We start from the raw sequence: 27,198 nt of genomic DNA, 5'->3' as shown, positions 1-27,198 counted from the left end.
TTTATATTTTGCACTATATTTGTCTATTTTTCTATAGTTACTGAGGTGACATTGCATATTATAAAGTCATCAGCCTTGACATACAGTGGTGCCTCACACAACGAACTTAATTCGTTCCAGGAGCAAGTTTGTTATGCGAAAAGTTCGTTATGTGAAACGCGTTTTCCCATAACAATACATGTTAAAAAAAATAATTCGTTCTGTAGCATAAAATATGCTAAGATGACATAAAAAAAGATAAATTTATCTTGTTAGAGCTGTTAGCATGATATAGAGGGGATATATGTGAAGGGGAGGGGAGACAGGGGTTTTGTTGATCCTTGCTGTGTATTATAATCACCCCCCACATACTCCCCAGTACCTTTTTTAATTCCTCCCATCTTTCCCAGCCAGTGGCGTACAGGCCAGAAGCGCAGAGATCAGGAGCAATTCCTCTGCACGCCTGTGTGGGCCCATGCCGATCTCCGAATGGCTGCAGTTAGTTCTTGTGAGTCCCGCGAGAGCTGGCTGCAGTTAGTTCTTGTGAGTCCCGCGAGAGCTGACTGCAGCCATTCAGAGATCAGCGCAGGCCCAGGCAGTAGCACAGAAGGCTTGCTCTTGATCTCTGTCTGCGCTTCTGGCTGGGAAATTTGCTAGACCACCACGAGTGAGCGGGTGAGATTAAAGTTGCAGCAGTGGTGGCTTTTTTAAAAAAATATGTGGCGGCGGGGGGAGGTTTAAAAATATGCGGTGGCGGGGGGAGGTTTAAAAATATGCAGCAGCGGCGGCAGGGGGTTTAAAATATGCAGCCGCGGCGGCAGGGGGGTTTAAAATATGCAGCAGTGGCGGCAGGGGGGTTTAAAATATGCAGCAGCGGCGGCAGGGGGGTTTAAAATATGTAGCGCAACTGCACAGGGAGCCAGGCGGAGAGAGGGCAGTTAAGCGATGCAGCTCGGGCGACTTCGTTGTGTGAAACGAAGTTCGTTGTGGGAAGCAAGACCTGAAGTTCGTTGTGCGCAGCGTTCGCTGTGCGAGGCGTCCGTTATGCGAGGCACCACTGTATTTGAAAACCTCCCAAATATAAATGATAATTAACATTTTCTCTACATATTGTGTGCTTTGTGGTTTTTTTATTTTATTTTATGGTTACCATTATGAATTAATAAGATATGTGTACATGAAAATGAATGGAAGAAATGGGGGGCGGGACTGACAATTAATAGATGTCCCGGTTTGATGAAAAAAATAAATGGTCACGTTAATAACTTATACACTTCCCACCCCAAACTCATAGTAGTAAGTCAAAAGGCACTTTTCAGGCTCTTCCACAGAGCAAGAAAAATTCAAGTGCAAGTTCTCACAGAAAACTCAATTATAGGGAAGAAAAACACTTACTGAATTTTCATTGGTTCAGCTGGGGCACAATGGACCAATTACAAACGACCTCAGATTCCCTGAGGTCATTTGTGATTGGCCCGTTGTGTTGCAGCAGAACCAATGATAGAAAATCATGCAGTTTGCCAGCAATGCAGTGTGGAGAGACGAACTGATGATACGAGTAGCAAACCCACCCTCCAAAGCCCTTTATTTCCCGCCGCCGGGCTTGAAAACTAGCCCAATTTGGCAACGCTGCGTCCCAACGGAAACGCGTCACTTACGACAGTTTATACTGTAAATACAGTACTTACGTACGCCTGAAAACAGAGAAAGCCCAAAACAAATATGGAAGACGCGTTCCCGGCGTAAGTATGCTCTTTCACCCCGGAAGTACTACCCCTGGTTATCAGGGCTGGAGAACCCGTGTTAGCTCTCTTTCCTCCTGTGGCGCGGCACCGTGCAGAGGGCCCAGTATCTGGAATCGCAGTCGCGTGAGTAAATTAGTGATATTAAAAATCAGGGGGGGGGGGAACCGTAACGAAAGAAATACGTGCTTGGATGGGGGGGAAATAAAGAGGAGATCTGTCGGAAGACCTAGTGTAAGGCTGTTTAGAGCTTTTCGCTAGATCTGGGCAGGGAGCGCGAGAGAGGAGAAACCGGCCCGAGGCGCGTGCCGCGTGACGACATAGTGGAGAGAGCGCGAGCTGGAGATATCGGGTGAGAATTGAATTCATGGTTCTCGGATTGAGACGGGCATGCGCATGCCGAGGCGATGAGGAAAGAAGAGAACGGGGTAAAGCCCGGATCCTCTGATCAATTTTAAGATTTCCAGGGCCGTAAAGAAGTACAGAGACTTGAGATTACACCCAAACAGGAAGGGGAAGGAAGGATTTTGCCTCAAAAATTGCACAAAAGTGGACTTGAGCTGATTTAAGTTAACTTAATACCTCTGAAGTTATATTATTGTTTGGATTTTTTTTTTTTTTTTTTTTTAACTTAAAAACTTTCTGTACAAGTATATCTTGAATTGTATTACTGAAAATGAATAAATAAATAAAAAAATTGCACAAAAGTACAATGGAAAGAGGCAAATGAGATGTCAGTTACTTTATTTTACAAATAATAAAAACTAAAAACAAAAGTCTATGTCCTAATGTCCACCTTGAATAGAAAGTCGCATAAAGAGATGCAAAACCTGTGATGTGAAAGTAGGCTAGTGTTCCCCTGTGAATTCGCGAATCGCGGACTCGCTCATTCGCGATCTGCTCCAACCGCCTCTTCCGCTAGGCCTGATTGTTGTAGCCCGTCTTTACTACCGGAAGAGGCGGTCGGAGCAGACCGTGAGTGATTTTCTTAACCCGCCGGCACTCCAGCTGCCTTCTCCGGCCTCCCCTGTCTTTTGACAGGTGGTTTTTCGAAATTCACGGGGGTGCTGTTCCTGGACCTAGAATGTCCTAGACCAGGAGGGATGCCCACACTTTTTGGGCTTGCGAGCTACTTTTAAAATCACCAAGTCAAAATGATCTACCAACAATACAAAATTTTTTTTAAAAACACAAAGCACAATGTACGCAGAGAAAATGTTAATTATCATTCCTATTCCAGGGTTTTTTCAAAGAGGTCTAGGCAGATGATTCTATGCACTGTCACCTCAGTAACAACCATATAAAAATAGACAAATACCCCCCCCCTCTTTACTAAACCACAATAGCAGTTTTTAGCGCAGGGAGCTGCGTTGAATGCCCAGCGCTGCTCTCGACACTCATAGGCTCTCTGCGCTAAAACCGCTATTGTGGTTTAGTAAAAGGAGGCCATAGTGCAAAATATAGACAGCAGATATAAATTCAGACACATTTTGATCACTAAATTTAAAATAAAATCATTTTTCCTACCTTTGTTGTCTGGTGATTTCATGAGTCTCTGGTTGCACTTTCTTCTTCTGACTGCATCCGATCTTTCTTCCATGCTTTCAGCCTGAATGCTTCCTTTCCTCCAGACCTCATTCCCTCCCCCAACTTTTTCTTTCTCTCCCTGCTCTTTCTTTCTTCCTGCCTCCCTTTCTTTTTTTCTCTCTTCATGCCCCCTTTCTTTTTTTCTGTTTCCCTTCTTTCCTTCTGTCTCCCTGCATGCCCCCTTTCTTTCTTTCTTCATGCCCTCCCCCAAGCCACTGACGCCGCCATCGGGGAACAGGCCCCCAAGCCGTCGCCGCCATCGGGGAACAGGCCCCAAAGCCGCTGCTGCCCCAAGCTCTCCCTGCGTCGGGCCGACCAGCATTCCTCTCCCTAAGGTCAATTCTGCCGTCGGAGAGGAAGTTCCGGCCCAGCCAGGCAGCGATTGGCTGGCATGAACTTCCTTTCCAACAGCAGAATTGATGTCGGGGAGAAGAAGGCTGATCGGTCTGGTAGATCGCCAAGGCAAAGTGAGTATCACGGAGCCCAGGAAGGGCTCCGCGATCGACTCACTTTGCCTTGGCGATCTACCGGTCGATCGTGATCGACCTATTGGGCACCCCTGTCCTAGACTTAGCCTACTTTCACATCACAGGTTTTGGATCTGCTTATGTGACTTTTTTATCCAAGATGGACATTAGGATATAGATTTTGTTTTTAGTCTTTATTATTTGTACTATAAAGTAACTGATTGGTTGAATATCTGACATCTCATTTGCCTCTTTCCATTGTACTTTTAAGATTACACCCACCAGTGTCTGAAGAACACAGTAATAGAGAAAATCAGGGCCTCAAAAGTCCTAGGTGATTCAGCACCTAGAAATTCAAGGTTGTTTTTTTTGTGTTTTTTGGGGGGAGGGGGTTCCGAGGCAACAACTTTGTTGCTGGGGAGGGCAAGTGAAAGAGGGTGAGCCAAAGAAAGCTAAGGAGAGGAAACTGCAGAAGGGATGCAGGGAAGAAGCAAGAAAAGTGTAATGTAATTAAGCAAAGGTTAAAAAAAAAAAACCCAACATAAACAAAACATGAAGAATCGGGGTGAAATAGTTGTAGCTTGCAGCGTGTCAGTTTTTTAAAAGAGCCCAGCTTGCTGTGGTCGGTTTTTATGCATCTTTGGGACAAAAGTGCTCTAGGTCAGTGTTTTACAACCTTTTTTGGGCAAAGGCACACTTGTTTCATGAAAAAAATCACAAGGCACACCACCATTAGAAAATGTTAAAAAATTTAACTCTGTGCCTATATTGACTATATATAAAGTAATTCTCTTGAATAGGAATCAAATAAACACAAAGAAAGTATTTTATAATTACTTTATTATGAAATATTAAGTAAACAGAATAGTGAAAAATTATAAAATACTTTATTCAGTGCGAAACCTGGGCCTGTTTGGCTGAACACAAAGCTGATATTCTGGCTGGAATCGAAGAAAGACACAAACGTAGCTCTTCGTCAACAGCTCTCAGTCTCGCCCTGTATTTGGTTTTTATAGCATACAAAAAATAGACAAATATACCCTCCATCCTTTTTATTAAACCACAATAGCAGTTTTTAGCGCAGGGAGCTGCGCTGAATGCCCAGCGCTGCTCTTGACGCTCATAGGCTCCCTGCGCTAAAAACCACTATTGCGGTTTAGTAAAAGGTGACCATATTGTAAAATATAGACAGCAGATATAAATTCAGAACTGTGCATAGTAAGTGAAGGGAAGTTTTCATCTCTGGGAATTTACCCAGTTAACTATTAAGTTATTTGGGCAAATTCCTTTGAAAACTGTGGTAATACTGCCTCCACTTTGCTAAATTTAAAATAAAATCATTTTTCCTACCTTGTCTGGTGATTTCTGGTTGCACTTTCTTCTTCTGACTGTGCATCCAATCTTTCTTCCCTTCTATCAGCCTGTATGCTTTCTCTCCTCCATACCTCATTCCCTCCCCAAACTTTTTCTTCCTCTCTCCCTGACCTTTCTTTCTTTTTTTTCTTCTTTCCTTCTGTTTCCCTGCCTGCCCCCTTTCTTTCTTTCTCCCTGCTGTTCCCCAAGCCACTGCCACTGCCGCTGCCATCGGGGAACAGGACCCACCAATGGATAACAGGCCCCAAAGCCGACGCCGACGCATGCTCTCCCTGACGTCAATTCTGCAATCGGAGAGGAAGTTCCGCCCAGCCAGGCAGCGATTGGCTGGCCCGAACTTCCTCTCCGACTGCAGAATTGACGTCGGGGAGAAGAAGACTTATCGGCTCGATAGATTAGATCGCCAAGACAAAGTGAGTCCTGGGTGATCGACTCACTTTGCCTTGGCGAGCTACTGGCGCCCCTGCCTCGGGCCCCCTGTCAGCTCCGGGCCCCTGAATGCAGGACTGGTAGTACTGCCCTGATGGCGGCCCTGCGGCACACCAGGCAACATCTCGCGGCACACTAGTGTGCCGCGGAACAGCGGTTGAAAAACACTGCTCTAGGTCACTGTTGTTCAACCGCCGGTCCGCAGAAAATTCCTGCCGGTCCGCGGAGGACCAGCGAGATCGACGCGGTTAAATTTCCCATCGGCGTCTCTTCCCCTTTCCCTTCCAGGGCTTAGGATCGGCTGCGGACAGCAAAAAGAAATACAGAAGCCGTGGGACTTTTCCTCTTGCCTGCATCGCTATAGGCTCTGCCGATCCTGATCCTGCCCCCATCTGAAGTGACTTCCTGTGTTTGAGGGGCAGGATTGAGACCGGCAGAGCTTATAGCAAATAGCAATGCAGGCAAAAGGAAAGATCCCGCAGCTTCTGTCTTCGTTCAGAGTTCTGGGCAAGGGAACTGTAAGTAAACTGTTAAGAACCAGGCTGCTTCCAATTTAGTGTCAGTTATGGTGAGACCAGCCATTGTGACATTGAAATCACTCTGGGGCCAGCAGCCAAGGGAGGGATTAAGAGATGCTGGATTCCCACGTGTTGTGGGAAGGGGATGGTAGACCCGGGGGGGTGGGGGGAATGGTGTGACGGAAGGGAGATGGCGGATCCCCTTGGAGGAGGATAGTTATTGGAACTAGGCGGGAGTTGGAAGAATAGGGACACAAAGACAGATGCTGGACCTTGCAGGGGGCAGAGAGACATGAAAAATGCTTTACAGGAGGGTGGAGTATGAAGACAGAAGTAAGATGTTGGACATGGGTAGAGGGAGTAGGGAGACAGAGGGGATATGCTGGACATGGTGAACGGGGAATAGGGAGACAAGGAGAAGATGCTGAATAAGGAATGGAGGGAGAGGGAGTAGGGTGATGGAAGGTATCTGCTGGATTAAGATGGGGAAAAGAGGGGAGGTACTGGAATATGTTCAATATAAAATTATAACTGAGGCTTGTGCGGATGGGATCAGATGGTTTGCGGGGACCGAGCTTGCGGAGACGGGGATGGAAATGTTTTTTTTAAAATTTCAGTCTTAGTAGTTTGCCGGTCCACAAAATAATTATTTTATTTCTGCCAGTCCACAGGTATAAAAAGGTTGAAGAACACTGCTCTAGGTTAAAAACCAATTTTATTGGAAATTATTAAGTAAACTTTCTCTGCTGCAGCATCCTGCCTCTGTGGGGACAGAAAGTTGAAGCATAAGGGAGAGCTTCTGGGGCCGCCGAAGGCAGCATGTTTAAGCTGCTGGTGGCCCGAATAACGTAAGCTGCAGCCTTGGAGAGGGGGAGAGGTACTGGATCCCGTGGGGAGGGGTTGGGACAAGAGAGATGCTGCACCCAATTGGGAGGGAGAGGTAAGCGAGAAAACTCATTGGGGGTTGGGAGAAGGAAGGAGACAAATCAGGGAAGATATGGGAGAGATGGCAGATCATGAGGAAGGAAGGAGAGGAGAAGGATACCAGGTTTGGGGGTGGGGGAGGAAGTGAAAGAGAGGAAAGGGGAGATGACAGATCATGGGGTGAGGCCAGAGGGAACTTAAGGGCGGTATGAAAAAATTACTGAATTGAAGTAATAGTTGATAGTTGCATTTTTTTCCAATATTTACTTGGCTCTTTGAACATCATCATCTTAATTCTGCAAAAACTACAGTATGCTGGCTAGCAGGTCATTTACCATATCCTGAACAAGATGACTGTCACCTGTCAACACATTCTGGTATCTAGAAATAATCTTTGACTCGGTATCCTTTTCCCTACAAATTTCTGCTTTAAGTAAATCCTTGTTTCTATACTTTTTTGACAACTCCACACAGTACAAGATCTGTTTGATTCTCGAACCTTCTCTACTTTAGTCATAGCTCTTTTTACCACTAAATTGGATTACTGCAGTATAGTTTATTCAGGAATATCCAAAGGATTAATCAAGAAACTCCAAATGCTTCAAAACTGCGATTTGAATGGTATGCAAGGTTAATAAATTACACAGACACATAAAAACATGATGGTAGATAAAGGCCAAATGGCCCATCCAGTCTGCCCATTTGCAGTAATAATTATCTCTTCCTTTCTCTAAGAGATCCCACACTTTCTTGAATTCAGACACCCCACTGCCTCTTCCGGGAGACTGTTCCACATATGTACCATCCTTTTTGTAAGAAAGTATTTTCTTAGATTACTCCAGAGCCTCTTAACTGTATCCTATGCCCTCTCATTCCAGAGCTTCCTTTCAAATTAGAGACTTGACTCGTGCGCATTTACACCACGTAGGTATTGAACATAGTAAAATGACGGCAGATAAAGAGACCTGAATGGTCCATCCATTAGTTATTCTCTTTAGAAATACATGATTAAGTTAACTTGTCTCTTCTTTGACATTTATGGGCCATAGACTAAAGTCCACCTGGTAATGTCGTAGGTTCGAGCTGCTGAAATTGTCATCCAAGCTCACTCCAGCCATCCCGTTGTTTGCATGATATCTACTGTAAAATCTGGCCAGTAACTCATGTTTAGTGGAGTCCCATTGATGCCCTCCCCAACCTATCCTACACCAAATCACCACATATGGGGGACAAACCGTACAAATTTGTTCAATACTGGCCTGTTTTATTTGAACGCTTTTTTTGGTGCTAGACATATGACTACGTGAGTTAGTCACTTGTTTTTTGCTTACTGCTGTTTTGTATTTGTTTGCATTGTTTTTTATGAATTTGTATGTGTTTATTGTATCCCGCTTAGATTTGTGGATAGGTAGATTATAAATAATTGTAAATAAATTTATATTCCCCCCCTGTTTCTGATATCCCTGTGTCTCTCCCTTTCTCTGCTGTGTTCAGTATTTCATTCCCTATTCCTTCATTCACTTAGTATGGCATCTCTTTTTCCCTTCACTTCCTTTCAGCCCCTTCCCTTCAGCTCCCCCTCCTGTAGGTCCTGTAGTTCTTCCTTTTGTCCAGCCCCAACCCCCCTCCTGAGTCAATTCCTCCTACTTTGCCTATCATTGCACCCTCTCTTCACTGCGGTGGGTCCAGACAGCTTCCCTCTGTGCCACTGGCACACACGTTGCAGAGCAAGCCAATCTCTATACAGGTTTGCTCCACGGTGCTCCCGGCCTTCCCTCTGCCGGGTTCCTCCTTATGACGTAACTTCCTGTTTTTTCAAAAAAAGGAAGTTGTGTCATAAGGAGGAGCCTGGCATAGGGAGGGAGGGCGGCTGGAGCCTCCAGACTCACTAGCGAGGGGGATCGGGCAGGAGCTGTCGGACCCCACCAGCGAGGGGGTTAGGGCCTGAAGCCCCCGGACTTGTGATGGGGGGAGGGATGTGGGATATCAGGGAGCTGTGGTGGGTGGGGTTCTCTGCAGGATCAAAGCCTTTTACCACTCCACGGAGTGGTGAAAAGATTTGTTCCCATGCTGGTGGTGAACAGATATAGATTGTACCTTTTCCTGTGGTTTTATTGCAGCTACCTGAGAGAATGGGTCACCGTGTCATTCTGTAGCATAGAAGTCCACCAAGAGTAATCTCTTGATCTGCTGGGCGAAAGCACATTCTTTGCCAGATGTTCTTTTTTTCCCCCAAAAATATTTATTTATTTTTAACCACAAACCAGCAAAAGAAATACAACAGATTCACACCACAGCATCAAATACAGCCAATTACAAAGTTCTTTTTTTAATTCTTTATTCATTTTTAAGCTTTCATTAAGTGTACAAAATTCATATTAACAATATTAAATAGACCACTTGAACATCTTATCAGTCAGTATACAGTACTTTATAAACATAAAAGCAACCCTCCCCCCATCCTCCCTAAGTCCATTATTAATTGTAAAATCATAAACCCTCCAATAGAAACCCTCCCAACACTAAGTGGTGTATAATTAATAGAAAAATGGCATTTAATCATGACAAAAAGATGTTAATAGCTCCCATATTTTTATAAAATTTTTATAATTTCCATTCTGTACCGCCAGTGAGCTTTCCATTCTATATAGGTGACACAACAAATTCCACCAGAAATTAAAATTAAGTCTACTGTGGTCTTTCCAGTTATTAGTAATCTATGTTGGATGGCAACTCCTGTCATGATCAATAAAAGTTTATTGTTACACGATGATATCTGACTCTTTTTTCTCATAGACATTCCAAATATCACAGTATCATCAGATAACGCTACATGATTTTCCAATAAACAATTTATTTGATCCCAGATTGAATTCCAAAAGGCTAAGATATGGGGACAGTAATATAAAAGATGATCCAAAGTCCCTACATCAAGATTACAATGCCAGCATCTATTAGACAAGGAACTATTTAATTTTTGTAATCTAATTGGGGTCCAAAAAGCTCTGTGTAAAAGAAAAAAACAAGTTTGCCTCATAGATGCCGACATTGTACATCTTATTCTCCAAGACCAAATTTGTGGCCATTGAGATGCTGAAATCTGATGCTTAATCTCAATGCTCCAAATATCCCTAAGACCATTTTTAGGCTTTTTTTTTTAACCGGATCACTAATAGTTTTATACCACTGCGCGGCCTGGTGACCGAAAAAGTCCGCCTGACAACATAAAAATTCCATACTGTATTGGGTAGTAAGAGTTTTTCCATTCAAAGTTCTGAACATAAGAATACAATGTGAATCCTCACAGCTAAACAATCCCAACCCAAAACCCATCCCCACTACCCCCCCCCACCCCTACAGAAAATATATGCAAATTAACAAAGGCTCTCAGGAAAAGGAAACCAAAAACAAATTTTTTAAAAAAGGGTGTCTTCCCCCCTGCCAGACGTTCTTAGGCAAATTTCATTGGGAGGCATTGAACTGCTTTAAGTCAGCAGGTTTGAGAAACAGAACATTTATGGTTGTAAATTCAGATCATGGGAGATCACAACCTTACACAAAATTGAGAAACAAATGACTCTACTTTGCACTTCTTTGGAGACTTGATGCAGAGGGCTTTGATAGACACTTGTGGCTGAAGTCTGTAGCTGGGGAGGGCAACCCTTTTACAAGGAACCTGCTTTAACACACTCGGTGGCTCGGGGACCCATTCCTCTGGTAATAAGGGTCACTTCTGGGTGGGTTCTGAGGCTGGAGCACAGGATGTGTGGACCTGAGGGCTCTTATCATGTGCTGGCTGCATTTTCCCTCTTGACGTGTGAAGCTGTGGGGGTTTGAGGTCTTGAGTTCAGTTTCTGTTTTGACTGGTAGCCCAAAAGCATTTGGATTATTTTTACATGCTTGTTTGCGGCATATGTCTTTTCCATTTCTCAGCTGCTGTTAGACCTTAAGCAGGCACAGTACTGAAAGAACTGCAACAGAACTGTGAGTACAGTCTATTGCTTTCTATGGGAGACATTGGGGGGAGGGGTCTCGTATTTCAATTTTAAAGGTTTCTGAGGCTAGTATTTAGGTCCCCTACCTCCAAAAAACCTTTTTCCCAATTTAATATAGCTCTCTTCGGCCATTGTTTGGTGCTAAAACCAGGGCTGTGGAGTCAGTAGATAAATGTTCCGACTCCTCGGTTTTTTGTACTTCAGACTCCAACTCCAGGTACCCGAAATTGACTCTGACTTCTCGACTCCGACTCACAGCACTGGTTAATTTTCAGATCGTTAAAATGGAATGTCAAGTTGAGAGAAATGAGCATTTTCGACACCACCTTCTTTTTGCTTTTAATCAAGGTTCTAAGGCCGCAGAAGCTGCTCGCAACATTTGTGCTGTGTATATAGTGGGTGCTATAGCTGAAAGAATCGCTCGTGATTGGTATGCCAAGTTCAAAAATGGAGTCGGTAGATAAATGTTCCGACTCCTCAGTTTTTTGTACTTCTGACTCCGACTCCAGGTACCCGAAATTTCCTCCGACTCTGACTCCACAGCCCTGGCTAAAACGCTGCTGCTACCGTGGCCATCTTAGATTTCCCAATTTGGTTTTAAAGCTTCTATCTGCTTCGGAACACCTTAATTTTTTGATTAAAATATCCATAGATGGACTTTTTGAGCTGTTTTACCCTTGATTCAGGCCAGATTTGCATTGAATGGTTGGCTGAGAAGTGTCCATGTGCCATGGGAGGGGGGGAGCCTTCTGGGCCAAAGGAGTTGCAGGTAGTTCAGTTTTTGGTTCAAAAATCCCCTTTAGAACCCTCGGATAGCAACTTAGCGTCTTCAGAGAAGCGCAAATGTGCAGCAGTCACTGGGCCCATGAGAAGACAAGAAGAGTTCCTGCAGGGGGTCCTCTGGGCATCTTGTTCAGGGCTTTACCCCTGATTTTGTGAGTCTGTTTGAAGCCTACCTGAATTACTGGAGGTAATCTGCACTGGCTGGAGTCTCACCGGTGATTGCACAGGAGGATCTTTACTGAGCGCCATTCCTTCGATGAAGGGAGTAATCTTAATTTTAGAAGATTTGATGTCTCCTGCGGGGTCCACCATCAGAGAGTCTGTGGCAACCCTGGACCAGTGAGAGGACCTCACAATGTGTCACCTGTTTAAGCCATTCAGGACCTCTGCTCCCGTCTATAGGAAAGAAAATTATTGAAGTAAGAACCTAATCTTTCTTTATACACAACCTTCCTCCAAACTAAAACAGACAGTGTTAGGAAAACATTTTTGCATATTTAAATGCAAGTTTTAAGATGTTTAAAGGTGAAGATTCATGCAAATATGTTGATGATGCAAAATCCTTGCTTGTATTGCTATTGGCTGCCATGCAGGAGGGATTTCTTGCTGTACCTTTTGGTATATTAGTGTCTTTTTATATATATATATATATATATATATATATATACTTTGAGAGAAAATGAGATGCATGCTTTGAAGCATTTTGTAATGCTTTGTTCTCTTTGTTCTGCAGAATGACCGAATGGGAAACAGTACCTGCGGGTTCAGAAACCCCAGAAATTAAGCTTTTTGGGAAGTGGAGCACAGATGACGTGCAGATCAATGACATTTCTTTGCAGGTATGATTGTGACCAGAAGCCTTGGGTTTACTCAATCCACTTTACATCCCTTTGAACAGGGGTTCAGAATGCTTGGTTGTTTAAAAATTGATGCCTTGAGTTGGAGCTTAGGAAGCACCTTTATAGCCTGGGGCATAGGATGAAGTTAAGAGGTGATAGACTCAGGAGTAATCTAAGGAAATACATTTTTACAGAAAGGGCAGTAGATAAGTGGAATAGTCTTCCGATAGAGGTGGTGGAGACAGAGACTGTATCTGAATTCAAGAAAGCCTGGGATAGGCACGTGGGATCCCTTAGACAGAGGAAGAGATAATGGTTGCTGTGGATGGGCAGACTGGATGGGCCATTTGGCCTTTATCTGCGCTCTACGTTACTCCCTCTCCACAGTAAAGGTGAATTCCGGCTGAAAAATGAGAGCCAAAGATCCTGCATGACAGAAGAATATCTGCTAAAAAGATAGTAGAGACCCTGAAGATACCCCGAGAACAAGCTCTCAGTCAAATGGGTTCCCAAGCAGTTCAAGACACAGAAGTTATCAAGCAAGGTCTTGGTGTTTTTTGGGACAAAGATGGAATTTGTAGATTACCTGGAAAAAAAGTTACTGAAGCAGCAACTGGTCGTCAAACTTCAAGGCAAGCTTTCGAAAGGACTCTTGTTTCTTCAAGACAATGCTGTTCCTCACAAGGCAGCCATTACGCAGTAGAATTGGCAGGTCTTCATTTTGAAGTTCTGAAACACCCAGCCTACTCACCTGATTTGGCCTCTTTCCTAGCCTCAAGAAACACCTGAAGGGAAGAAAGTTTTCAAGCACTGAGGATGCTACATTAGCTGTAGACGAGTGGTTTGAAGCACAACCAATAGAATTTTTCTTGGTTGGGTTAAACAAGTTAGAACAACAAAGTTGTAAGTGTGTGGAACTCAGTGGTGAATATGTAGTGTAAATAATTTTTTTTCAATCATATAACTTGTTTTTCTTTACAAAGCCAAGGACATCAGCACCATGTTTATTTAAAATTTACTATCCCGCTCTAAGGAATACCTTCAGAGCGGCTTACAATCTAAATTTAATTTTAAAAAAATACAAAATATCACATCAAAAATTTAAAAGCTCGGTAACATTTGGTCAGGGAAAGAACTACAAATTGCAATAAGAAAGGTGGGATGGGAACATAATAGGAGTTTTGTGTGATTTTTGCAGCGCTGTCAAGAGAAACAGGTTTAATAACATCTGAGAAAAGGAAAGTTTAAAAATGGATGCTATTAATCGGAGCAATAGGGGTAATGAATTTCATATCATAGGCCCTCTTAACAGAGATGATAGCATCTCTGATATGCTCATGTACGAATTCCCTATAAGATGGAACTATAAGAAGTTGTTTATTTGCCAATCTTAGATTCCTAGCAGATACATATCCTATGCCCCAGGCTACAAAGGTTAACAATCGCGCAAGATAAGGTCGTCTGTGGCTAAGACCTTAAACATTGAGCGATCCTGCAGGATTTTGGAATGGTATTAAAATTTGGTATCGCTGAAGAGACAGTTTTTGTAATTGTATTTAGTGTGTTAACTTTTATGTATGGCCATTTGGAAACTGCCTAGGTGGTGTATAAAATCTTAAAGGGTCTGGAAATACCAGGCACCAAAAAAAGCTAGTTGCCATCAGGGCTGTGGAGTCGGTAGATAAATGTTCCGACTCTGACTCCGACTCCAGGTACCCAAAATTTCCTCCAACTCCACAGCACTGGTTAATTTTCAGATCGTTAAAATGGAATGTCAAGTTGAGAGAAATGAGCATTTTCGACACCACCTTCTTTTTGCTTTTAATCAAGGTTCTAAGGCCGCAGAAGCTGCTCGCAACATTTGTGCTGTGTATATAGTGGGTGCTATAGCTGAAAGAATCGCTCATGATTGGTATGCCAAGTTCAAAAATGGAGTCGGTAGATAAATGTTCCGACTCCTCAGTTTTTTGTACTTCTGACTCTGACTCCAACTCCAGGTACCCGAAATTTCCTCCGACTCCGACTCCACAGCCCTGGTTGCCATGACAATCTGGTGCCTGGGATTTGTAGAGCCCTACCCTAATCTGTTACATGATTAATTGGGGTCTTGTAGTGCATCTAAATACATATAGAAAAAAACTGCTGTTGGTGATACAATCTCACAAATGTGACTTATTTGCTGTCTGTGAAGCTAAGGTATGTAGGTTTGCTCTGTGAAGGCACTTGTCATAAGTTTCAGAAAACAAGCGCATGTGTCTGCTTTTGATTTACTTTGGGATACAAAATCGCAAACATTGGATCCTTTTATTTCTGACTTGGTAATCAAAATTGATTGCCATTTTCTCTTTTGGGTAGAGTTCAAGCATCACCAGGCTACAAATGAATTCGTTTCTACTGGTCTTTTAGAAAAAGGACATGTATCCTTCTAGCCAGAATCATGGATATATCGTTTGCCCATTTTGTATGCTTAAATTGTAGGAACAGGTGTATTTTAGGATAATTATTGTGTGGAAGTTGGGCTTTGTTACTTTTCTGAAAAACAACTGAGAATTTTTGGAGAAGCAAGGGACTTGAATGCAGTTTTAGAGAAAGCTGTAGCATTCTCTTAAGATATCCTAGATCAAGTGACATTTTATGCTATCTGGAAATACAGATGTGCTGACACTACACAGTACCACAGTATATTTTCTTTACTTCTAGGATTATATTGCAGTGAAGGAGAAGTATGCCAAATACCTGCCCCACAGTGCTGGCCGCTATGCTGCTAAGCGCTTTCGTAAAGCCCAGTGTCCTATAGTGGAACGCCTCACCAGCTCCATGATGATGCATGGCCGTAACAATGGCAAGAAATTGATGACTGTGCGTATTGTAAAGCACGCCTTTGAGATTATCCACTTGTTAACTGGAGAGGTAAGGAAGAACTAAAACTTAGTACCCAGTGATTAGTGCACTTTTTAAAGCAAATCTCTTAAGACCAGCTATACCAGCTAATGCTTGCTGGTGGTGGGACTTCCTAAACAGCAAATAAAAGAAACTTGTCATTACTGCCTTTAATTACAAAACATATGTATGAAGTTCTTTGCCTCTGTTTTTGTTTTCTTTTTACAGAACCCCTTGCAAGTCCTGGTGAATGCTATTATTAACAGTGGCCCTCGGGAGGATTCCACTCGTATTGGTAGAGCCGGAACAGTGAGGCGGCAGGCTGTGGATGTGTCCCCTCTTCGTAGGGTTAACCAGGTACTAGCACAGCATGCACACACAAAAGTTCAGAGCTGAGAAATGGATTGCTTTGCATCACAAGTATTGAATGAAAATAACAGAGCCAAGATTTGGAGCAGGTTGCTGCACTGATGGATGTGTGTCTCTTCTAAAAGAAATTGACATTGGCAGACCTAATACAGGATGTATCTGCATCAGAAAGTTGACTGGTTGTCTACCATTTTAGTGTGGAACATGAATGATGCAGACCCCATTATAGGGAAGATTACCTTTTCAAAATAGTTTAATGGGGATGGGTGGGTTGTCTCCTAATAATTGCTGATAGCAAATGTTAAAGCAATTTTTCATAGCAACTCTGCCAAACCAGTCCAGATCAAATGGATTATGTCCATTTATCAGCAGATGGAGACAAAGAAAAAATAATCCTAAGAGTTTCACTCTTTAAGGATATTGTGCGGCCTGGAATGTTCAGTATTTTTCTTGTCACCAAGCCGATGGTGGATGGTGCAACTCCTTACCTGGTTAATTCCAGGTGACAGTTGAAAAGGGGGTTAGGCTGGTCATCTTTGCTCAGGTTATAGTCTGAACTTTCTCACTGATCTTGGATGATACCCAGAGATTCTAGTTTCTCATCCATCTTGGGTGACCCATGATCCAGCCTTCCTCCCCACCCACTCCACTCCTTATCTCTGAGCTGACTTTAGAATATTAAATGAGGCAAAAGTTTATTGGAACTTCTCTTTGTGGCAGTCTTAGGAAGAGAAAGTGTGTATTTGCTCTTCCTGCTTCTAGTTTTACTTCATTGAGGTAAATCGCTATATTTTTTCTTGCCTGCTGGTGAACATGGTTCGAATTAGGGGCGTATACATTAAACAACATCATAGTAGTATTTCCCATGCTCATTTCCACATTTACCCATCTGCCTTGAGTATCCGACGCCTTTAATTTGAATGAAGCAGAGCATTTTTTATTCATTAGAATAGCAACACCCGCTTTTTTCCCTATAGCTGGAGAAAAGAAACAATGCTTGACCCAACCTCCTTCCAGCTTTTTAGATTCAATATTTGAGAGGTGGGTCTCCTGTATATAACAAATATCCGCATTTTGCCTCTTTAAAAATAATAATGCTTTTTTCCTTTTTATCATGTGATTCAGACCATTAACATTCAAACATGAAGCTTCTGTGCCTATAATTTAAGTTTCCTTGTGAACAGCAGATGTCTAAAGTCTTTTATTCAGAAACTGCCAGACTTCCAGCAGTATCTTCCTCTCAACCAACAGAAAGCTTTCCAGTGCCTTACTAAAGATGTTTTCAAAACTATAAAGTACATAGTGAGGTCTGCGTCCAGAACATCAGCAGTTCCTATTGCTATGCGCGGTCAGACATGGCTTCGTGTTTCCAACCTAGAACTCAGTGTCCAAGACAGTCTTATGAAACATACCTTGTACAGGGGATGACTTCTTCTGAGACTGAATAGAGGCGGCTACTGAAAAAAATAAAGAAATACTGATTGTATGACAACATTTGTCTAAAGTACAGTGTGTTCCAGCTACATAGCAGTCACAAAAATATTCTTCTCCTTATTGTCGACAGCCCAATTATCCATGCTTTACTCTTTCTCCTCCTCATGTCAGTCTGCTCACTGACGCCCTTGTCAAAAGAAACAGGAAAAGCAACAAACGTGTCTTCCATAAAAGTCTCAACAGTCCTTTTGACTTGGGGGAGGGGGGGTTGGTTGGTTGGATCCATCATTTTTATTCACGCTGGACCCACATAACAGATAAATGGGTCCTTCAGGTGGTCTCTCAAGGTGCCGTTCATCTTCTAAGCCTCCAACCCACCCTCCGGAACAGTTTACTTTCACCTCACTTCAGAAATCTCTAATGCACCAGGAGCTCTCATTTCTTTACCTCAACGCAGTACAATCGATTCCACAAAGGGAGAGGAGCAGAGGGTTCTACTCCAAATACTTTCTGATTCTGAAAAAGACCAGAGATCTCCATCTAATACTAGATCTCCATGCTCTCAACAAATATTTGGTGAAGGAGAAATTTACATGGCTTCTCTGAGAACTGTTACCTCTACTGGAAAAGAACAATTGGCAGGCAGCATAGAATGCTCCGGTACCGATAAATAAGCTCTCCTGAGGAGATTAACAAAATCCAAGGTAAATTCTTGAACAGGTGGCCCCATAGACCCCCCTGCAGTGACTCAGACTGGATTCTATTTGGTGCCCGCTGCGTCCACACACTTGCATTGGGCACCTTCACTCTTTAGGGTCTCCAAGAGGGATTTCTTTCCTGCCATATGGAACCCCTGCGGCCCCACAGTCCTAAAGGATTCTGGAAAAGCTAAGCCTGAGGCTCCCACAACGTCTCACGTGTTCTATGGCATGCAAAACATAAGACACTCCTCAGCTGACCATACAGTGCAAAGTTGGCATGATACAGGGTCACAATGGCCTGAGAATTCCATCCCAGTTGATTTTGAAAGACCAAGGGGTTTTGAGGCAGAGAGGCTTTTAATAATAAGATTGATAAAAATCCAGAATGGCTTGGGGAGCTTCTTATGTGGGTAGGTAGTTTGTTCAAGAGGCGTGGTAGGTAGTGCGAGTAAGTTTCTGCGCTTAACGTTCCTAATGCTAAAAGCATGCAACATCCTGAGATTAATTAATGTATTACTTTTTGTGATTTTAAATTCCTGTAACTCCCTGGTTTGAGTTGTAAACCACATAGAATCCTAGTTTAAAATTATCTGTTATAAGAAATAGAATAACACTCTCTCTCAATCCCTGGACACCTAGTCAAATAAATTTAATCATATCTGACAAGACCTGCTTCTAGTGAAGCCTTTGCTGTCTCAGGACCTGCAAATCCATTGGATTCCAGGAACTTCTATTGTCTATTTTGAAAAGTGTTTCTATTAATTTACTTGCCACAGAAGTCAAACTTACTGGCTTCAAACTTCTGGCAGGGTGATTTCAAACCCACGCATCTGAACTGGTTTAGCAGGATTCAAGGACAGGGAATTAACAGATAAGATTACTTTTCCACTTGAAAGTGTGTGTGTTTTCTGTCAATGCAATAAATCCAGAATTTGTTGCTTGAAGTAATGGTAAAATTTAATTATGTGGTCAAATATATTTTATTGAGCAATCAAGAAAACAAAGTGACACAACAAGATCAAAAACAACAGCTCAAAAGAGTTTGAAATATCCCCCCAAAGAACCTCCCTCCCCAAACCCAACCCAAAACATCCCCCCTCTCCCTGTAAAATTTAATTATATAACTACTCAGTGATTCCCATACTTCTTGTAGGGCAGGGGTGTTAAATTCAATCATATAAGGGGCCAAAATCCAAAACATAGGCTAAGTCGCGGGCCAAATTTTTTATTAAGATACTTAGGGGTCCTTTTTATTAAGGTACGCTAACTGATTTAGCGCGCACTAAATGCGCACCTTAATAAAAGGACCCCTTAGTCTTAGTAGAAATATAGGGTTACATTCTCTACAACCATATGCCAGCTCTGTAATGTAAACAAAATAAATAAAAGAGACATGTGTGCACTAGAATGAACCAATGTATATGACTAACACAATTTATAAGTAGTTTGTAGCTCTGGAAATCTTTTGAACAAAAAAAAAACAAAAAACCTGTGAAACTGGTCTTTTATTTGGGGAAAACAATAAAACCCTACTTTTAAGAATAAGGACCTTGCGCATGCATACAAAGCCAATACTCAAGTTTCAAACTCTTAGTGCATCAATACTCGTACAAATATATATATTTTTAAAATCTTTAGTCATATTTATTAATTTTCAAATGAAAATATTGCATCAATACATCTTTGTTTCATTACTATATAATCATTCTGTAATTTGAAATCATTTGAAATAAAACATTGAAATAATATAATATTCTGTAATTTCCAAATCAATATCATACTATATAATACCAAAATATTACCAACCTCCCTACTTCCCACCCCTCTCCCAGAACTGTTAAAAAAATAAAACCCCAAAATATTTTTAAAAACTGCTTGAACAGTTAGTAATACGGCTTTGAATTGAAAGTCAAGAAAGCCGTGATAGTGTGGACCCAGCCTCAAAACTTAACCCCCAATACACCCCCACCCTGAAACCAATGATTGTCGCGCTTACACCCACCATTGTGACGTGCTTGTGCCTTCAAATACCTCGCGCACGTTCCCATGCTTCTTAGCTCGTCTTCTGAAGCGGCTGAAACTTTGGAAGGCGGCGATTCCAGCCTAGCATACCGGCACCTCTCTTGCATTAGGAAGCGGAAGTCACGGTCCGTTGTTCACCCTATCACCACTAGCAACATCAGGACAGTGAACTATAGTTCCACCGCCTGGCGCTTGTACCTGTCTGCCGGTGGGCCAGCTTAAGTGAAATTTTGTAATTGTCTGGCGGGCCAAATTTTATTACATCATGGGCCAGAGTTTGACATGTATGTTGTAGGGGAACCCCAACCAGTTGGGTTTTCAGAATAGCCTCAATGAATATGCATATGCAGTGTTCTCCCCAGAAATTTTTTCCAGCCGGGTGGGGCGGGGCGGGGAAATTTGGTAGTGGGGAAAATTAAATGTATACTATTTTTATTAGTTAATTATTATTATTTTCCAATGCTCGATATGACTTCCTTTTTTAAGGTTTGACACTTGTGCCAGAATATTTTTACTAAATTTAAGAAGTATCCAATTCTAGAAGTGAATAATTAGATATTCACCCTCTTTCAAATAGTATAGAGGTTTAAAAAAGGGAAATGCGTTAATGAAGTCATTAGGTTCAATCTAACCATTTATTTCTGCATTAATTTAAACAACTAAAAAAAAAAGATAAATATAGCTCATCCAGTCATACAAGAAATGGCTGTACAACACCTCTAATGTTTTGATCACTAGGTTCCTTCCTGAGGTCTCACTGAGGATATGAAATAGATGCTATCCCCACTTCCAGACCTCTTCCACATAATTTATGGAGAGGTGTTACTGAGCCTTGAAGGGCACTGTGTGATTGATCTTTATCTGCTTCTTTTTTATTTTGCTATAGTGCAAAGTAAGAGCTAGGGCAAAACAGAATAGGTAAAGATGCAGGTAATAATTAGCAATGTATTAAAAATATTTTATTTTTATTTGCTTATAATGTCTTTTGAAAACTACTTGATAATACAACTTTAATTTAATTCTTTATAATGTGTGTCTGTGTGTTGGGGGGGACAACACCTACGTCAACAGTAAAGTTAGAATAGAGTCATTAAATCCAGTGGTGTACCTAGTATATATGATAGCCAGTGCTAATCATTTTTTTAACAACCCCCTCCTCTATATAAAAAAATATATGAGTCACACAATAAGGGTGCATCTAGGAAAAGGCAGCATCTTAAACACTGCAGTGAGCACTAGAACACCAACACACGCATTGTAAAACTAAACAAACCAGATCCTACACAGTCAATTGATCCTGTAGTCGATGCTAACAGAAAGCCATGTCCTTTTCATACACACAGAACACAGATACACCCTCGCCCAATATGGAATAATCATAAACTAAAAATAGAAATATGTAGTCAAAAGTTAAACTGAACCAAGAAACCAGACTCGGCATACAATGCAACACCACAGAAACAATGACACATGTCCCCTAATACTGTGCAAAATATAAAGACAGTAGATGTAAATTTGAAAAAAACTTCTACATAAGTCACCACTTTACAAATTAACAAATAGAAATAAAATAATGAGAAATATGAAAATACCATTTTATTGGACTAATCCATTTTTCAATTAGTTTTCAGAGGCCAAATCTTTCTTCAAGACAGTACAGTATACAGCTGTTATGGTATCCTGTCCTGACCTGAGGAAAGGGGTTATTCCCTCCCAAAATTGCCTTATTTCCATTTCCTATTGATAAATTTTAATCAATACAGTTACAATACTATTTGATTCTACGTAAAGCAACAAAAATATTTTTTTTCTACCTTTTGTCGTTTCTGCTTTAGTCATCTTCTCTTCACTCTCTTCTTTCTATTCAGCATTTGTCCTCGCTCCCTTCCATGCAACATCTGTCCTCTCTCTTTGCCCCTTCCACCCAGCCTTACCCTCTCTCTACCCCTTCCATCTACTGTCCACCCTATCTCTGCCCCTTGCATCCACTGTCCACCCTTTCTGCCTTTTCCATCCAGTGTCTGCCCTCTCTCTGTTCCATATGGTATCTTCCCTCTTTCTATGTCTCTTCAGTAAACTCCATATCCTGTGCCCTTTCTCTCCTTTGTACATGATTTATTTCAGCTTCAACCCCTCTCCATTTTTTGTCTCCACCCCTCCCCTATGCTCTGGCATCTCTCTCTTCTCCTTTCCTTCCTTCCTTCTTTGCCACTCCACCCCATGGTCTGGCATCTCTATCTCCTTTCCTTCTCTCCCCCCTCTTCAGTATCTGCCTCTCTCTTTCTCTCCGTCTTTCTTCTGTGAGGAGATCATGTTGATCTTGAACACTGAATAATTCTTCCATATTCCCCATATCACTGTACTGTAGTCTGGTCCAGCAGACTGCTTTGGCACTATTACATGGGTAATAGTAAATTCATTATGCATCATCTTTCCACACAGAATGCCACAAGTCTCTATTTCTTGTGCTGTGTTTACATCTGCCAGCAGCAGAAACTTGTGAGACAGATTCCTTGGCAATACTACACTTCGGAGCCCTTTGACCATCTGGTTCTGTATGGCTGCAGGCTTTAAAGCTCTGTTTACTGGAGGAGACTGTCCAGCATACATAGTTGCATCACTCTTAAGGATCTGATCAGAGATTACATTAGACAAGGTGGTATTTTTAGGTAAAGAAAAACAGGACATCTGCTCAGATGCCCTTTAATGTTGGTCTGATCTCGGGCTAAATCTTGCCTCCTGAGCTAATCTTCAAAGGAGAGCGGAGTGAGAGCCATATCGGCAGTGAGATCCGTTTTGGGCCGCATGTTGTGCAGGGCTGGACTAAGGCAAGTTGTAAGCTTCCTTCCATCACTGACCTATCTTCCATAAGTCAGTAACGGAAGGAAGCTTACAACTCGCTGCTCTTGCTTGCTTCGGGCCTTCCTCGTTGCCGGGTCCTGCCTACTTTCGGAAACAGAAAGTAGGCAGGATCCGGCAGCGAAGAAAGCCCGAAGCAAGCAAGAGCAAGTTGTAAGCTGACCTGTCTCCTATAGCGAACCCATGCTCCGGGGCGTGTGCATGCCGACTTCCCTTCTCTTCCTCCCTCAGGACGTGACTTCCGGTTTCGGAGAGAAGCGGCATGCACATATTAGAGCCCCAGAGCACGAGTTCAAGTCGCTTGCTGGCGTTAAAAACTTAAAAAAAAAAAAATAGTCAGGCTCCTGTGATTCAGGCTGTGCCGAGTCAGCCCGGTAAATCTCCAAACCGGTGAGAAGGGTTTTTTAAAAAAAATGTTGAGCAGAAGGCGGCAGTGGCAGCAGGATTGCGATCGAGATTACAGCCGGGCGCTCATCTAAATTAGCTGGGCGGAGCGCCTGGCTGAAAGGCCCTGGGGAGAACACTGCATATGAGAGATTAGCATGCAAAGGATATATTTATTCAATGTTTCATTGTGGATATCCTGAAAACCATCAACACTGCTTATGTTCACCATACTTGATGATAATACTTACTTCCTTGCTTGTATTTCAGGCTATCTGGCTTTTGTGCACTGGAGCCCGTGAAGCCGCCTTCCGTAATATCAAGACCATTGCTGAATGCTTGGCTGATGAGCTTATCAATGCTGCCAAGGTGAGAGGAGCTGCAAGTCTTACATCTGCATATAGGATAGGCCTTGTAGACTAGTGGTAGAGTCATTGGGGGATAAAGATTACAACTCTGGTAGATTAGGTGCAACATCCAGAAAATATTCCCTTATAAAGCTGGTATTCTAATGAGGTTTATTCTTTATACATTAAAAACAGGCCTTTTTGGAGACACTGAGGGCTTGATGTGCAAAACACTAGGTTGGAAGTAATTTTCATTTGCCAGGTGATGCTCAACACAGCATACAAATTATATGTACACTGTTCAGTATTGCAGTAAAAGGGGGAGGAACTTTGCCTGGTGCCTGTGCACAAGAGCTGAGCGGTGGGCACAGCTCTTGTGTGCAGGCCCAGTAGAGTATAGGGCTGTGATCATCAGCAAGGACAAAAAAAAACCAAACAAAAAACTTTCAGCTGCAGCAGGTTTGGAAGGCCTTTTTTTTATGTTCACGGTGATTTTAGACATGGCTGTTTAGGCACAAGACCCATATGCACAAAACACACTTAAAAAATTCAAGCAAACTGCCTCTACCAGAAAAGTCACTGATGGTTTCAGACCTGCTGGAAAAGTTTGCATGGTAAAAGGTGGGCATTCCGTCCTGTGAATTGCATGGAGTGCTCATTTTAATACTAATGACTTCCTTGTAATGCATTTGTTTAGGATTCTCGGTGGCTGCTACTGCGATTGGTAAAAGCCCCTGAGAACTCTTTTGTGCATTAGAGGCTGAACTTACTTGCAAGCTGGACTGGCTACAATCAGTCTGTCTTGAATGCTAAGCTTTTATCAGCCTCTGAATGTAGTCCTGGAACAGCAGATATATAGATAAGATCCTATAACATCCACAGTCCTATAATTAAATTTAATTAGCCCAGTTGTTCCCTTCACTCTACCAATCAGGGGTATTTATTTTTTAAATTCTTTCTCCCCGTGAGATGTCTGCATACTGTATGTGGCCAAATTAGCTTCATAGGATGTGTTGCCATCCGTGCTTTGTTTGGAAACTAAGAAGTCCTGGCCTAGAGAATTGACATCTCAGGGGAGCTATGATAGAGGTCTGGTAGATGTGAGCTGCTTGTTTACTCTTTCCAAATATACCAGGACTAGGAGGTATGTATTGAAGCTACTAAGTAGCAGATATAAAACAAATAGGAGAAAATATTTCCTCATTCAATGGTGCTGGAGAATGTGGTGAAAGCAGTTAGCTTAGCAGGGTTTTAAAAGGTTCCTAAAAGAGAAGTCCATAAGCCGTTATTAAGATGAATCTGGGGAAAGTCACCTTCCTCCAAGAGTTATTGTAGGCTGCCGCTAGGCTCACTCTGCCCCTTCCCTACACTGTCCGTTGTACTTCCTCTGTTGATCCCTGGTGGTCCAGAGGTGCAGCATGCGGGATCGAGCTTTCCACACTCCTGCCCCGCTGCTAACCTGGTCATTCAGTGGCTGCTGCAAGTTCTAGCTTCTTCAGCCGCTGAGCGGCACGAAGCAGGAGCGGCTTCCTCACTGTAGAAATCAGGAAGAAAAGAATGGGACTGTTTGGAGATGTAAACGCTTCTCCCTGAACCTGATTTCCACAGTACTGGTGAGTTTGTCAAGTTTATAAGGATTTTATATACCGCCTATCAAGGTTGTCAAAGCGGTTTTTACAGTCAGGTACTCAAGCATTTTCCCTATCTGTCCCAGTGGGCTCACAATCTATCTAATGTACCTGGGCTGTGGAGGACTGAGTGACTTGCCCAGGGTGTTGCTGGGATACACTATTGGTTATTAGCTGTTTTTCAAGGAGAAGAGATGGCCAGAGCTCTTGATCTAGCTCTTTGCGAAACGGCCACTGTCGAGTCTGGCTGAAGCAGTTTGAGTTTGCCTGAATGTTCTCAGATGGTGGTTGTTGTTGAACGTCCATGAACATTAATGGTTGACCGTCTTTGATATCTATGAAGATTAAGTATCAGGCTACATATTTGGATTTACTCTTACAGAATTGAAAGATTTTTTTTGTTGTTTGTTTTTTAATTCTTTATTCATTTTAAAACTGACAAACAAGTGATTAATATTAAAACATTACATTACTAATAAAATATACAGCACTTGACATTCTTATACATATAATCCATTAAAGTAAAAATTATAACCCTTCCCCCCCACCCAACAATTCTTCAACAGAAATCCAATCATTAAATAAAAATATTAATCATCCAATTTTCCCCCAATAAAATACATGTATCCATCAGAAAGGAAAACGATAATTGAAAGTTTTTTATATAAAGTTTTTGGTGGCTTTTTTTTTTTTTTTTTTTTTTTTAAGAGACCAGTGACTGTAAGAGCTCCTCTACAGGCCTTTAATGTACTGAAAACTAAGGAGTAAAATTTCTGAGGTCTTTCTTTGGTTTATGTGCAGGGGTCTTTTGAACATAGAAGTCTGACACTACTATACTATTGAAAAAGAGATTAATAATTATAGTAGTGTTATATAGTGTTTAAGTGGTTGAGAATAACTTTGCTTTGAGTCATCTATAAATTTAACAATGAGTAAATGAGGTGGTATCTTTCTTACTCTTTTTTTCTCTCTTCTGTCAGGGTTCTTCAAACTCGTATGCTATTAAGAAGAAGGATGAGCTGGAACGAGTGGCAAAATCCAATCGCTAAATTATTTGATATTCATCTTGTTCAAATAAATTGGCTGAGTTCTATAATGCTGTGTCAGATCTGTAACTGTACTTGTACTAATATAGCTGTCTCTTCTGCTCAGCCTTATGGCCCCTCACTCGTCTCAGTTTGAGAGCCACAAATAGATAAGTTACATTCAGTGGGAATAGTAGGCTTTAAATCTCTCATGCATATTTATTAGGGATATCCTGAATACCTGGTCTGTGGGAGTGAAATTCAAGGCTAAAGACACTATGGTTTCTCTACCATCATTTGTGCATTTGCTTTACTGAATTTTTCCACACATAATAAATTCACAGTGACCGAGGAAGTAAGGAAACACTTCAGTACAAACTAAGAATCTACAATTAAGAGTTTGGAGAATGTTTGAAATGCTATTTGTTCCTTTTCCTATTTTCACATCTAAAATCAGTCTCCCTGGTTGGAGGTAAGAACATACCTGTTTATGCTTCTTCACTTTAGGGCTGTTGGTGTAATGCTTTGTGGAAAAGGAAAACGGAAACATTCAGCTCAATAAAAGAAGGTAGAACACTTCTCCCTCAATATTCGGAGGGATTAGGGGCAGAGCCAGGACACGAATATTTTTAAAAAAACGCGAATAATATTTGAGCCGGTTCTGACCCACCCCCCCGTCTTTCTCCGGAATCCCGGACCTTACCTTAAGCCGCCTGGGATGTTTTAGAGAGGAAGAGATAATGGTTACTGCGGATGGGCAGACTGGAAGTTTCTAATGTGACTAAAACTGAAAGACCAAACTGATAACATTAAGAATTCTCAGTTATTAGCCTCAACCTTGATTAAGAATATTATTTTGAGACATAAGGTTGAAATGCATTTTATTTATATCCTTGGTTCTTTAGCCTGTTT

General features: G+C 42.0%; 1 protein-coding gene across 2 annotated transcripts; it reads left to right on the top strand.

Annotated features, from left to right (window-relative positions):
• Positions 1-1,704: 1,704 nt before the first annotated feature.
• On the top strand, positions 1,705-26,357 carry LOC117346486 (40S ribosomal protein S5). Of its 2 annotated transcripts, XM_033916139.1 has the most exons (7): positions 1,746-1,847; positions 10,954-11,004; positions 12,532-12,637; positions 15,338-15,547; positions 15,746-15,874; positions 23,557-23,655; positions 26,242-26,357. In XM_033916139.1, the coding sequence occupies exons 3-7, from the start codon at positions 12,533-12,535 to the stop codon at positions 26,308-26,310; spliced, it is 612 nt and encodes a 203-aa protein (XP_033772030.1). In that variant the 5' UTR covers positions 1,746-1,847; positions 10,954-11,004; position 12,532; the 3' UTR covers positions 26,311-26,357. The 2 variants fall into 2 exon arrangements, with proteins under 2 accessions (XP_033772029.1, XP_033772030.1); XM_033916138.1 differs by lacking the exon at positions 10,954-11,004 and having other exon boundaries at positions 1,705-1,847.
• Positions 26,358-27,198: the final 841 nt, after the last annotated feature.

This window comes from Geotrypetes seraphini, chromosome 12, assembly GCF_902459505.1.
Source record: "Geotrypetes seraphini chromosome 12, aGeoSer1.1, whole genome shotgun sequence".
Taxonomy (NCBI): Eukaryota; Metazoa; Chordata; class Amphibia; order Gymnophiona; family Dermophiidae; genus Geotrypetes; species Geotrypetes seraphini.
The sequence above is the reverse complement of the archived record's forward strand: the minus strand, read 5'-3'. Positions and strand labels throughout refer to the sequence as shown.

Bases quoted from the DNA above. Each gene is read 5' to 3' on its own strand.
- LOC117346486 (XM_033916138.1), top strand. From the start codon at position 12,533: ATGACCGAATGGGAAACAGTACCTGCGGGTTCAGAAACCCCAGAAATT. The intron at 12,638-15,337 runs GTATGATTGTGA...CTTTACTTCTAG, and splicing joins TCAATGACATTTCTTTGCAG to GATTATATTGCAGTGAAGGA. The intron at 23,656-26,241 runs GTGAGAGGAGCT...CTCTTCTGTCAG, and splicing joins AGCTTATCAATGCTGCCAAG to GGTTCTTCAAACTCGTATGC.